The sequence below is a fragment of the Indicator indicator genome, chromosome 4 (assembly GCF_027791375.1).
Source record: "Indicator indicator isolate 239-I01 chromosome 4, UM_Iind_1.1, whole genome shotgun sequence".
NCBI lineage: Eukaryota > Metazoa > Chordata > Aves > Piciformes > Indicatoridae > Indicator > Indicator indicator.
In genome coordinates this window covers 10,767,468-10,782,010 of record NC_072013.1, presented here as the reverse complement: position 1 = coordinate 10,782,010, position 14,543 = coordinate 10,767,468, and the positions used below count along the sequence as shown (strand labels likewise).

The window sequence follows — 14,543 nt, the reverse complement described above, 5'->3', positions numbered from 1 at the left end:
GATCTCTGTCAGCCTTCACCAGCACTCTGATGTAAAATTCCTGTGCTAATCTGAGCAAGGATTCATGGCTTGTTTTTGTAGCACAAACAGATTTTGTTTGAGACACTTCAGAGTTCCTGAGAATTAGAAAACAGCAGATCATTTCAAAATATTAGCTTATAGAAGAGAAAACAGTTACATTTATTTATACATGCAGATGTGAGTATCACAGTACATTAAACAGCAGGAGAGGGATGGGAAAGGATAATGGAGGTAATAGCAAAAAAGAGTGTCACCCTCACTCACTTCTATAGATCAGTTCTGCATATAACTTTATGCTCGAAGTCATTTGAAGCAGTTAAAACTTCAAACAGATAATATAAAATGTCATTTGAAAGTGCAGATTTGTTCATGTTTCTTTTTTTTATTTTTTTAATAATTTGGATTCTGTTCCAGATTATTTACAGTCCCTCCTTCCAAATTTGTTTCCCTTTTATCTGTGTAAGCATGTGCTGACACTGTTGCTCAGTATACACAAATGCTAATCTACCTTTGTGCACATGGAAAAGAGCTTTCCTGGCACTGAGTTTGAAACTCCTGTAGAATACATTATTAATGGAAGAAGTCTCTCCCTTTAGAAAAGCCTCTCATTTATGTGGTCACCAGTGAGAAGGTTAGAGATAAATACAACGCTGTTTGGTAACAGTGTGGTCTTCAGACATACAACAAACAACCCCAGATACTGCAAGTGCATTTAAAATAAAAAAGACTTAAATTTTAGAAGTAATTTTCCTTCTCTGCACTGTGGTTGCATACACTAACATGATCTAATTATAATGTAACGGCAACTTCTTTTCTATTGCCCTGCGTGCTTTAATGCTCTAAGTGCATTTCTCTTGGCAGGCCTCTGCAGTGAGGTGAAAGCATGGTAACTATTCAGCTCCCTGTAGTGAATAATTCCCTACTTCTGCATTTGGCTTTCAAATGCTTGATCATGTATCTATGAACTTCAGGGAGTAGAGTTGTGAGGAGAGTGGGTAGGGTGAGGCTGGTGTCCATCGGTGTATGATTTAGCTGAATCTGACTGTGGCTCAGTAACAGAGCTTCAGCCCAGCTTCTGCTAAGTCTGCAGTGCTAAAATGTGCCTTTCGTTACACGTGCTGGTCTTGCAGACTCTGCTGAGCCTTATCAAACACAGCCAGTTGGTGCTGCTGGTATGAAAGCACAGGGGAGCTCTCATGTGGAAGGTTAATGGAGTGTAATTAGAAAGAAGAATGAACTGCTCAACCACTCTATCTCACTCTACCTGCACTGAGAGTGACAAGTGCTCTGATCTTTTATAAACCCTAGAGCAGAAGTTTAACAGTCTAAAATTATGGCAGTATAACTGTCAAACAAGCAAGCACACTGTGAAGAAGTATTATGAACTTATGGATAGGAATGTTTACATTCCCTTATGTGGTCTCAGTTAGTACTTTTTATCATGCTGGTTGTTGTCCGTATCGATACAGTAGGTCTCAAATGTTTTTTTCCTGTGAGGTGTCCATCAGAGCCAGAAAGATTCTTGTGTTTCATGTGTGGCTTTTTCATGTCTGTGCCTCACGCATCTGTTACTTTGCAGGATGAAGTGATGGCACCATCCTAAGGCATTTTGAGACCAAGAAATTAAGCTTTCATAGAGAAGAGTTCTGGTGGGAGTAATAACAGCTACTGGGCTTTACATTCTGAGAACTAACCAAATCTGAGATTAGATACTAATGTCTGATCCTGTTAATTAAGTCAGTTGCTATGTACTGTTGAAAACCATCCTGTTCATAAAATGTTGGGATTTTTTTGTCTTTCATCTAATCTGGTGTTTTGTTTGGGGTTTTTTTTTTTGTTGTCTTGCTTTGCTTTGCTTTGCTTTGTTTTCTTTGTGTTAGGTTTTGGCTTTGCTTTCTTTTGTTTTTTTTTACTTTTAACAAAATACTGATAAACTTTACTTGTGAAACTGTACCTGGGAAGCAGAGGGAAAACACCACATGACAAATCCAAAAGGACAGAGGTTAACCAGGTTATTTTCCTGCATCCTGAGGCCATTAATATTCTACCTCAGTAGTCCTGCGTGGCATCTTCTGACTTCAGGGACACTAGCACAGTTTGGTTATCAGGGTACTAAATTTTTTTCTTCCACAACATTGTGTTCCAGAAAACAGGTGGTGGATTGGGTTGCCAGTTATTCTGAAAGCCCTTGCAATGTCAGCAGGCTGATGAGGGGAAATTTGCCCAGCTAATCCTAGCAGGCAGTCCACATTCTGCATTGCAGTGAGAGGGGAAAAAACAGCATCCCAGCATGTCTGACCTGGGGGAAGTTCTTCCTGTTCCAAGTCTAAAATCATTAAGAATCTGAATATGTAAACAAGACATACAATAAAAGGCAGCAAATGAAGAAGATAGAGTTGCTTTGCTTAGCTGCTTTTTTTTTTTTTTTTTTTTTTGAGCTGTGGCCAGTATCATGTGTTTTAGAGGAATATGAAAAAACAAGCTTGGGTACATCTGATTGTTTGTGCCTCTGGACATACATTGAAGAGCAAGGCTGTCTTTGTGCTGAGTGTCAGTGCTGGAGAAGCAAGCTGGAACAGTGCTGGTGCTTGCACTCTCCCTGGTAAGGGATGTGAATGAGTGGAGGCTTCCCAGGTCCCAAATCTCTCTCCCCCTCACATGTACTGCACAGTCTCCTCCAAACTTAGATTAAGCATCTCCTTTCGAAAGCTGTATCACTTTGTCCTAAAGATTTCAAACCATGCTAGGCCGTTACCTCTCATATTAGGCTGTTCCAGCATTTAACCATCTCTGCATCTTATTTCAAGGGTTTTTATGCTGAGGTATATAGAAGGACAAAGACCCCCTCCCTGTGTCATTTCAATCAGGAGGCTAAGGAAGAACCATTGCTTTGTTTTTGAAGAGAGTCACTGTTGACTGATCCACAAACCTTGATACAACTGAGGACCAGCAATTTGGGTTTTCTGTGGTGATTTGATTTGATGTCTCCCCTGTGAAGCAGGCATTTGTCTTTGTTTTGATCACGCTTGGTTGATGAAAGAGAATAGTACAGCAGGTATATTTAGCTGGACAGAATATCTGTGTCTGATACACTGTTCAAGTGACTGAGGAGAGGAGAAAATCTCTCATTTGAGCAAGGTGAAGCTATGACTTTTTGCTTTGATAACACACGCTGCCTATGGAGATCAACAACGGATTGTGACATGATGATATTAGTGGTGGGTTTTAACCGATCTGGCACTAAACAATATTTGTTTGGCAATACAGGGAAAAAGTCTGTCTACTGCTGGCTGTTTGTGAAGTTTGTAAAGAAGCCATGGAATTGAAGGATGCTGTTAATAACATCAGAGTAATCAACAAGTGATTGCGGAGTGTAGTTTTGAGCATCCTTTCTGCTCACAAAAGGAACAGGTTTGTGTTCTGTGGTGAAATAAAACTAGTTATCTTGCTTGATACTTCTGCTCATGCATGAGGTGCCTGAGCCTGAACTCTGTGTGTTTCCTTTCATGTGGAGGAGAGGAGGTGTGATTCAGTTGTGAGAATAGCTGTAGGATGCACAAGAATCCTGCTGAATCTGATGCTTTTTTAGTCAAGGGGACTGTGTTACTGTGCAGTAGTACACTACAGAATTACTTGAGGACTATCCTTTCTGCTTAGGTTATTAAAAAATATGAGGAGTGATCAGGTAAGGAAGTGGACTTCTATTTAGATTGATCATTTCTAAAACATGAAGCAAGTTTACTAATTTAAATTCCTGCATTTGCTTAATTTAGATAAATTCACTTTAAAGGTTGTCACATTAGAAGGTAAATGAGAGTAGGAGAAGAGAAGCAGCAGGACTTCCCTGGCAGAGGTGTTTAGCTTAGGCAACTGGCTACTCTATACAGATGCAAATAGCTTTCCCATGGGAGTGGTTATTCCTGTGTGTTCTGCTGCATAGGAGTAATAATCCACAGTGCTTTTTGTGATGGGATTTTATATCCCAAACTTCGATCTGTGGCAGATTTTACAAGACCACATTATACACTTCTGCAAAATGAGGTTTTGTCAGAGATCATAGAACCATACTTTACATTGAAGTACAAAAGCACTCTGGTTTCGTTTCTGCACAATCCTCATGGCTTTTTTTTTTTTTTTTATTTCCCTGAAACAGACAAATGGGGTTAGACTATGATGGGGATAGGCAAGATAAAATTCAAATGAGCACCTTTTCCATGGTAGTCAGCAGTTTAATTTTTTTTTTTTTCATTTCTTCAGCCTTTTCATGTGGAGGTGATCCCCATGTCCTTTTACCAGTTTGTGTTTGTATTCAGAAGTATTTCTGGGAAGCAGAAAAGTCTAACTTAAACCAAACCTCATGGAACTCTGAAAAAATTAATTTAGTTCCTTTCATTACATTCTTCCTTAATTACATTCAAAGTACTGCACATAATTGTTTTTTCTGTTCTGTTTCGCCTGTTGTCATACACTTAATTCCCCATTCATTAATTGCTTCATTGTTTAATTATTGTAGCTGTTCTCACAAGTTTCCTTCTGTTGATGCAAGTATTGGGGTAAGAAGGTAGACATTGGATTTATTTAATATGTAAATCTACAGGAAAACATTGTATTTGTGCTGCTCCTACTAATTCGGTCTCTGTTCCCTACTTTTTGCAAGAGTAACAATTCTAAACCAGGAAGAGAGTGATGCAGAAGGCATTTCGCAGTGCAGCATCCCCTTCCAAAAATTAACTGGTCTTGTGGTGCAGCAACTAGTAAAAGACACAGTACTGAAAATAAAGCAACCAAGCAGAATGGCACAGCAGCTGGTTTTGGATGTTTTCATTGATAGTTTTAGCTATATTTTTAAATTTAAAAAAATATAAACATTCTCCCCTGTTAAGAATAAATGAATGAAGGTTACTTTCAGAACTTTCATAATTCAATTCTGAACAATTTTTAGCAATTTCAAGTAGTGGTTTATCCTAAAAGAAAGATCCCATGCTTTTTGAGATGTTTGTATTCATCTGTAAACTGTGTATCTGTTTCAGAATCACACCTGTAGTAATTATCTTTAATAATCTAAAATATAATGAAGTGTAGTACATTTAACAGCAATTTTTAATGTCAGAAATGCTCTCTGCATCATGGCAATGCTACGTAACAATATTTGCCTGACAAAATGACAAAGTAGTTTTTTACTGAATGAATGATTTATAGATTCATAGAATACCAGGTTAGAAGGGACCTCAAGGATCATCCAGTCCAACCTTTCAGGGAAACAATATAGTTGAAATGAGATGGCCCAGCGCCCTGTCAACCTGGGCCTTGAAATTGTCTAATGTAGGGGAAATCGCCACCTCCCTTGGGAGTTTATTCCAATGTTTAATAGTTAAAATAATAATCATTAAATTCGGTTTTACACAAGGTGCCCTGTGTCATATTCAGTAACTGCATTAAAGATACTAAGACTGCAAAGCAAGCTCATGAATTTAGGCTGTACCAAAATTAACTGTGCCTTGGTGCCATCTATAGTGCTCATTGGTATCTTCACAGAATCACAGAATGTTAGGGATTGGAAGGGAACTTGAAAGATCATCCCCTGCCAGAGCAGGATCACTTATACCAGATCACACAAGAACACATCCAGGTGGGTTTTGAATATCTCCAGAGAGAGAGACTCCACAACCCCCCTGGGCAGCCTGTTCCAGTGTTCTGTCACCCTCATAGTGAAAAAAATTTTCTTCATGTTTCCATGGAACTTCCTGTGCCTCATCTTCCACTCACTGCCCCTTGTCTTGTCATTGGGCATTACCAAGAAGAGCCTGGCTCCATCCTCTGGGCACTTACCCTTTACATATTTATAAATATGAACGAGGTCTCACCTAATAGTCTCCTCTCCAAGCTAAAGAGCCCCAGCTTCCTCAGGCTCTCCTCATAAGGGAGATGTTCTACTCCCTTAATCATTTTTGTGCCTCTGTGCTGGACTCTTTCAAGCAGTTCCCTGAGGTCTGTCTTGAAATGAGAGGCCCAGAACTGGACACAATATTCCAGATGCAGCCTCACCAGGGCAGAGCAAAGGAGGAGAACCTTTCTCCACCTGCTAACCACATCCCTTCTAGTACATCCCATAATGGCACTGGCCTTCTTGGCCACAAGAGCACGTTGCACATCTTCAGTGTATTGCTCAGTTTCTTCCATATGACCATCATGGCAGAGGGAGGAGAAGCATTTGGTTCCTCTAACCGCAGTAGCTTGTAGACAGGCAGCAGGAGTCCTCCTGTGTTTGTGCAGCTTTTAGCCATGTTTTCTGTGGGCTAAATGTATCACATGCTCTTTGGAACCATTACTGGAGTGTTGGCAACGCAGTCATTGACTGGGCATGGTTAAGATATCTGTGTATTTAACATTTTTTTTTTAATTAGGGTTTTCAACTATACATATGCACATTTCAGTAGTTGTGCCCAATCAGGTGTTCCAAGTGTGAGGTGGACTCCCAGTCCTACTGCACTTTCCCACACAAGCAATGCCAGTTTGATCACCATTAAGGAGCAGGAAATTGTACCACACTTTTTTCTTGGAATAAAATTCGTTCTAATTAAGGTGTTTGTTGTGGTGGTTTTTTGGGGTTTTTTTTGGGGGGAGGGGAGAGGGGGATGTTATTGATTAAAAGATTTGGATGTGAGTGAAACATAACCAGAAGTGTAAAATTCCATAAAAATACAGAATAACTGAAAATATTTCTATAGTCCTTTCATCATTCTTTAAATGGAATTTAATTCAAGGTTTTTTTGTACAGTAGGTGTTTTTTTTTCCTATCTGCTGTAGATTCTGTGTTATCAATTAGTTCGATATCATTGTTTTTAAATGTTAGATACTACCTTAAAAAGAATAGATGAGTGTACAGTTACTCTCCTTGTTTGTCATCTTTCCACTCCTAAATTCCACTCCCCAAATGCACCCTCTTTGCAGGTTAAGAAATAACCACACCAGGGCTCCAAAATCTTTTGGATTCTTTCTGCCAAGGAAGTTTTGGTATCTGTTTTGTCAAAAAGCAAAGGTATTTCACTGCTTTTTGACTAGCAGCAGGCGATGGGGCTGCAAGGAGAGGCTGGAAAGGAAGACTTCAGAGACTGAGATTCCTCCATCCTCTCCACTCCTGAACTGGAGCTTCTTTCTCTTACCTTTTCATTTGCTGTGGTTAGCAACTTTTCTGTCCCAGAGAACATTTCTTGGTCAGTGGAGGGAACAGGTAACAGAGGATTCCTAACAGCTGACTGCCTGGGGACTGGTGGAGCAGGAAAGCAGGTCACCAGCAGGCAGCTTTGCAATTCAAACCACATCAGTGTTGGTTTTGTGGTATCAAACATCTGCATTGCAAGGCTGTTCAGTACATTACTTTTCTCTCTCATTTTTAGATTTTTGTAATTTTGAAGACTTTTGAAGGTTACAAGGAGACCCTGCATTAGCTGTGTATGCTTTTCTGAGTGTGTTTCCTGGCTGAAGAAGAAAACGTGTCACCAAATATAACAGAGGATCTGGTATTCTAAAAACTGTTGTACTCAGAGCTGCACTTTGTTATTGATCGATCGATTAACGTGGCAATAATGCTTAGCTGATAATGTTATACTTAAACCTTGCTAAGCTTTAAGTTTGCTCCAAGGACTTTCCTTATCTTACAGCAACATATCCTTGATAGTTTTTTATAGGAGTGCAGAGGAGACACCTTTTTGGCACAGATACATGGCCAACAAGTCGTGGAGGCAGGTTTTCTGCTTAATCAAACCAAAATAATCTTCTAATGCTGTGTTAAGATCTGGCCTGTGGCATGAATGAGAAAGTGGTATCACTAAATGTCACAGTATTGATTACAATTACTACCTTTAAGAAAGGGTCACATAAGATGTCTAGGGCTCTGTGAACTCAGTGGTGTGAATGGCTCGTGATGTGATTAGCGATAAAGATGTCAAGGCAGCAAGAGCTATGAGATTATGTAGTATCCTTACAGGGCACCACTCAACAAATGCATTTTGTTGATAGCCTGATAGTAAGCATTGCAGAGGGCTAACAGTTACTTTTTGGGTAGAATAGGATTTGGAGGAAGGGATGTGATTATTAATCTCTTTCACATTCTGGATGTAAAGGGGATTGGCATTTGGCTCTGAGGAGAATTCAGTAAACTTTAAAGACAAATGCTTTTCATGTATCTGTAGTGTTGCAGGAAAAGCAACTATTTTAGGAGTATGTGGAGAATTAGATTTTTGTGATATGCAGGAAACCATTCTGTTGTGTTTATGATGATGTGTTTATGATTGAGTTAATGCCAATTTAAAATTTTGAAGTTGTCAGTAAGATTTTAATTAAATATTCTTAAATAAGAGTGGGAAGGAAAAATGGCAGTGATTACATTTAAAATGAGGAATAGTTCTTAAGGCTTCTGTGGTAATTTTAGGTAACCTCAGTCTCACTGGCAGTCAGTCTCTAAGGCACGTAGGACTTCATACCAGCCTTGGCAAATGTCAATCATACAGACTGTACTTTCTGCAGCACAAGCCGCCTTCAAATTGATTAAGAACATTCAAATAACTGAAGAACAATTCTAAAATAGAGTTTTAATGAAGTGTCAAGTCTGACAAGTGTTTCTTTCAGACTGCCCTCCTGTTTAAATCCCCTGCAAGTCAAGGCTTTGCTAACATTGCTGCAAACAGACCTGTGTCAGAGCTCTTGTGGAGGTGCAGAGCAGTGGTTCCAGCAGGACGCTGTGTAGGAACTCTTCAGTGTCAGACCAACAGCGTGGGTTGAGACCATGCAGAGGAGGATGCAGCAGCAGAGAGTAGTGCTGAAAAGGGGTGTAGGTCTGCTCTTGGTTCCTGTGTAGGTGCAACCCTGAGAACCTCCTCTGGTTTTTGCTAATTAGGCTAACTAACTTTGGACTGTGCTGTTCAGGGTCCCTTTTAATAACTACTAACAAATGGATAATCTCACCAGCCTTGCAGGTAGTAAAATGATCTCCATAGTTTCATTGTGGTGCTTTCACTGACAGTTGGTAGAAGCAGCTTAATAAACCACGTAAGCAATTGGCATGCACGGCAAACTTCAGTTTTACTCTCTGAATCTTAAAAGCATTAGATGTTTCTTCCAATTTAATATCTGCATAATGGATATGGATGGCAGGATATGCTGCTGCCAGGCAGCTCTCAGCAGCTTCTAACAGGCTAGCTTAGACTTCCAGAGCAACAGCGTTTTTCCACTCACGTTATCCATCTTGTGCCAAATATGCTGAGCCTCACTTTTTGCACAAGGCACTAATAAAAGTTGTGCTTCAGACCTGTTTTTTCCCCAACTCTGCACGCCGTGTTTTGGGCCCGGGGGTGGAACAGGCAGCATGTGAATGCAATGTGACTCACCTCGCTCCGGCTCCTCTGCTCCCGTCCTCGCTGGCTCTCACCCTGCCGTAGCAGGATGGCAGAGGAGTCCTCCAGCCTGCCTCTCCCTCTCCTCTCTCTCCTTTTTTTTTTTTTATTTTTTTTTTAAATCCTTTCACTAATGTTCTTCCCATTGTAAAGGGCAAGATGGAAATTAATTCTTGGGCCATTGCTGCTGATTTCCTCCAGTTAGGGAATCAATAGAAGAGCACTACTCTCACTGAATTCATACAGGCAGCTGTGGAAGACAAAAACTCCCTTCCTGTTCATGCCGGGTACAGTAATTTGTTAGCCTCCTGTGCAATGCTTGCAGTCCATTTTTTGGCAGGTATTCCATAGGCATTTCCATTATTTCCTCTCCTACTTTGCTCTGCTCCCCTCTCCTCTGCCTCGGGTTACTCTCTGGAAATGTTTTTTTCATCTCTTGTATCTGCTTGCTGACATGGCACTTTGGTTTGCATGTTAATGTGGCTGATGTTTTCAGAAAGCAATTTTAAATGATGGTTTAGTTATTGCATATATGAATGAGCTGATAGACGCAGGCCGTTTAAAACTATGTAAAATACTTGCATTGGAGAATTGCCTTCTATACTCATGTTATTTTCTTCTTGTTGTAGAAGGGAACAAACAATTTACAGCTTTTAGGCTTTGAAAGCTTTTAGCACTTTTCTAGCTGCACCATAAGATAGTTCCTTCATGCTGCCATCAATTACCAATTCCTTGAATTTTCAGTGAGGTGGGGCCTGTGTTTCCCTTGTTGTCAGAGCTGAGGGTGCATCCCCAGCCAGGGTTGTGGCTTTTGTAGAAGCCATGCAGACCTCCTTCTGTACACCTTTGAGTGGCTGAATTCAGTCTTTTACAAAAAGGTCAGTCATGTGAGCTCACACATTTCAGACTTACGAAACGAGGGTGATTTTTTTGTTGTCGTTGCTTGTATGTTTTGTGGGGTTTTTTTAAAGTTCCAGTTCTCAAATCTGCCAAATTGGAACCCTGTGCCTTTTGTTAGCTTCATCTGGGCTAGAAGTATGCATTCAGTGTGTGGGGCATTGCGCAGTTTTCACTCTCCATAAGCAAGGTACTTGGAATCAAACGTCTACAGTGTGTCCACACAAACTATGCAGAGAACAGATATTTTTTGAGCTGAAAATTTCATAATCCTGTGTGAAAGACATGTGAGGGGAAAAAACTGTTCCAGTTGGTTGTAAATAGCTGAATTCTGCTTTTTGTTTGGTTGGCTTTATTTTTTATTCTGGGTTTGTGTTTGGTTGTTTGGGGCTTTTTTCACTCTCTGTTTTGTATACTGTGTCTTAAATGCTTCAAAACAAAAATCAAACCTTCATTATTGTTAGAATTATTGTTTTTTTCTTTTCCTTACCATGTAAATGGAACTGCTTGAGTCAGCCCGTGGTCAGCACCTGGCTCTGGTCGAGGTTTCCTGACCATTTCTTTTTTCCATTAGAGCTTTCTCAATTGACCCCCTGCCATGTCTGTTGACTTCATTGTCCTCTTCCAAAGCCAGTCTTATCAGATAACTTTTTGGACTGTGTGCATGCTCGTGATTGAGGGGGATTATGCACATGTCTAAATTGTTCTAAACCTGTCCTATGCTGTGATGTGTTGAGTTACTTTCTAAAGATACATAATGGCCACCAGAAGAAACTTATTTTCTAAAATAATTTCAAACTTTCACAGAAGCTATGATGTAATAGGAAGCCGCTAAGCTGTGAGAAATGTTATGTTTCCTTCTCCTATAGGTAGCCCTATCAGATTTTCTTTCAGGTGACACTAATTTTGAACAGAATGCCCAAACATCCATGCCCTTCCTGTGCCCCACTTCTTACTCAAACTGGCTGTCTCTCTACCCAGTTTCAGTGCCTGGTAAAAAAAACTGGCACCCCCATTGCCTTGAGGTCAGCCCTGGGGCTTCAACCTAAAGTTGGTTTTGGTCACTGTTTAGGAACATTGCATGTTTGAAGGAGTCAGAAACTGGAATCTGAGTGCTAACACGTCTCAAGTGAATACCAGTTAATGAGGTCTTGCAGTGGTTTGTGAATAGGCTGAATTTTGGTGGGTGAGTTTCTGCAAGGACAGCAATGTCACCCTGCTGGGCAGCAGTCCTCTGTGGCCTATTTTGACCCTGTGCCTGTTAGATAACACCACTACGTAAAACTCCAGCCAGAGAAATCCCACTAAGCTTTGGAGCAGTTCTTTATTCAGTTCTTTTTAGCTGTTATTATCCTCTCTAATATAAATGTCATCATTTCTGTTTATGTTTCTGTTTATCTGGTAGAAAAGAGTGGTGGAGCAGCTTCGAAAGAATTTGATAGTCAAGCAGGAACAGCCAGACAGTAAGTTTCAAATACAGCCCTTGGCACAGTCAGAAAACAAACTACAGACACCACAGCCGCAACCACTACAACAGCTCCAGCAACATCACCATCAGCAGCAGCAGCAGTCTACTGCACCCTCTCCAAACGTGATTGGATCACAGGTAAAAATCTCTACAATACATCTTGTCCTTGCTAAAGGTGACTTTCACTTAAAAAAAGATCAAAGTGCAGAGAGAAAATCACAAACTTTTACTTACTCCTTTTAGTGATCTAACATGAATCTCACGTTCTATGCATATGCAGGTATGGGTCTTGTGGGTTTCTTTGGCAATAACCTCCTGCCTGAGTCAAAAAAAGTTTTATGTGGTGTTTAAAAGTCAAATCATAACTTCATAGAAAATAAGGGTGCCAATGTCACCTTTCTTAAAAACAGATGAAAGTTTAGCATGTTAATCTGCCTTTTCCTAAGGTGCATAAATGATGTCTGTCCATACCTAGTAGGTCTCAAGAAGCAGTAAAGACTTTACACAAACTGCAGATGCATGATTAAAAGACTTTATTTTTAAAGGACTAGGAGAGTTCTCAGTGTATCTATGAACAGAATATAAGAAAACAATTCCTTCTTTTCTTCTTGGTTCTTTCTAAGCAGGTGTAGCTGGTAGCAAATAATAGCTGAGTTTTCAAGGATTTGTTTGTAAGTGTACAATGCTAATTGCAAAGTTTGAGTTTAAGAAAGTAGTGTCTTTGCTGGGAGGGTATACTGAATTTCAGTGCAGTCTAGGATTAGAGAGGCATAATGCCAGAACTCACCAGGGAAAGTGGTCCACTTCTACTGAGAGCGAAATTCCAAGTTTCTCCTGTTCAAATATTTAGAATCCCAGGAGCTAGATTGTGCAGGGAGGTGTTTTACAAAAGGAAGTGTATGTGAGGTCTTATTTTTTTTTCCTGTTGATGCAGTTGCAGCAGCTCATGCATACCTGGACAGGCAGGTGGCAGAATTCACCCCTAGAGTTTGTTTTATGCACTTTGCATCACAGCCATAGCTTTGACCAGTTGTGAGTCTTGTTTGCTCTCTCTCCTGGTAGAAATGGTTGGGCTGTCAGATCTCTCATTAACTCAGCGAGCTGTCTTGGATGCACTCTACCTATGTGTTTGTGAGGCTTAGGTAGCTGTATTTTTGAGAAAAGAGCATTGAAAAAATGAAGCAAACTTACTAAGGAAAAGACATTTCTGAACAACAGGATCAGTATCAAAGCTGAAACAGGACACACAACTAAATATTACTTTGGCCTAAAAAATTTATGGACAAACAGTAGATTGCTCTTTGCTGTGTCACTGATCTCTGTTTTTCAGTCAGGAAACATAACTGCAGAAGCAGTTTCTTGTGTTTCTCCATATTCCACACTTGGCATTCATGCATTAACTTCCAGGTCATTCCCTGGGTTGTAAAAATTGAGGTTTTGTTCAAAGTTAAAGAGCCCTCTAGTGAAACAGTAAAAAACTGCTACAGCCTTCTAACTCTCATTGATACAGTTGTACTTTGAAAGTAATGACAAACTGAAAGGCAACTCATTCTCCTGTTCAAGTAAATAAACCATCTTTTCTCATTAACACTTTGCTGATTTTGTTTATGTTGGTAGAATGGTGAAGTGGCCTCACTTTGTGCACATTTTGCATCTGAGGTGGTGTTTCTGTCCTATTTTCCCTCAAACTCTTTTCAGCAAAGTCAAATATTTTGACTCTCTAGACTACTTTTGTAAATAACACATCTTTCGAAGGTGTGTCACTAAAGAGAATGCTTTTAATGGTTCCTAAACTTTTCAGAGTTTAGGAATCAATGTATATATGCTGCCTTAATAATGTGATTTTCTAATATAGTTCAGTAAGGAGGGCCCTTGAATAAGGCACCAAAGCCTTCTAAAAAGTGATATTATTGCAGTGCTGTTGTTTGAAATAATGCAGTTACTGTGAATGCCACTTCAGTGTGATGCATGCACTGAAAACTTTTTTGTTTTAATTACCAAGGTAATTAATGCTTAGCAAAGTAAGAAGAATATTCAGGCTTTGTGATCTGCTGACTGAAATTCTACTCTTGGTGCTTACAGACTTATTAGAACCCCTTGAAAGAGTCACAGTCTTGTATTACATGATGGATTACTCTTTTCTTTAAGCTGTTTATGGATGAATGTAGTGCTTGTGAAACTGATCCCATGTTACATCTCATTGAAAAGCTTGAGTTGTGTTACTGCATTGGGGAGCCTCTTGCTTTGAAGAAGATGCAGCAGAGGTTGATAAGCTCTTGAATCTCAGATAAAAACTTAAGGGAATTGTTCGTTTTGAACCAAGGGAAAGTTAATTATGTCTGGATTTTGTATAACTGTATAAAATTGAAGTAGGAATTTTCCTTGGCTTTATACAGTGTTTGAATATTTTTTTCACACTTGTGTGTAATGAACAGTTAGGGGATATGGTTTAAGCATTATGAAATGAGAGGCATGAAGGTAAACTGCATTTTTGTTTGAGGAAATAATACTGGTAAAAATAGTGAAGAATCCAAATGGAAATATATTTATATTACTTTATTGGAAGAGAAAGGTCTTGTGTGATTAAAATCAAGCAGTCAAAATCAGGCACGTTCAGAACATGAAAAAGACTACTCGATCCCTGGTTCTCCATTTTTTCCTGTTGTGAGCCCTGCACTGACATCAGGAAGGAGAACGGTGGTTATTTCATGCTAAGAGCATTTGCTCATGCCACAAATTGCTTGGAAGAGGCCTTGCCAATTGTA

The 14,543-nt window shown here is 39.8% G+C and overlaps 1 protein-coding gene across 4 annotated transcripts in view; it reads left to right on the top strand.

Annotated features, from left to right (window-relative positions):
• PHF21A (PHD finger protein 21A) overlaps nucleotides 1-14,543 on the top strand; it is a 96,784-nt gene that overhangs the window by 59,495 nt on the left and 22,746 nt on the right. For all 4 annotated transcript variants that reach the window (XM_054400416.1, XM_054400418.1, XM_054400415.1 and 1 more), the window contains exon 4: nucleotides 11,716-11,916. In XM_054400416.1, the coding sequence (XP_054256391.1) occupies nucleotides 11,716-11,916 (201 nt within the window). The remainder of the gene's footprint in view (nucleotides 1-11,715; nucleotides 11,917-14,543) is intronic.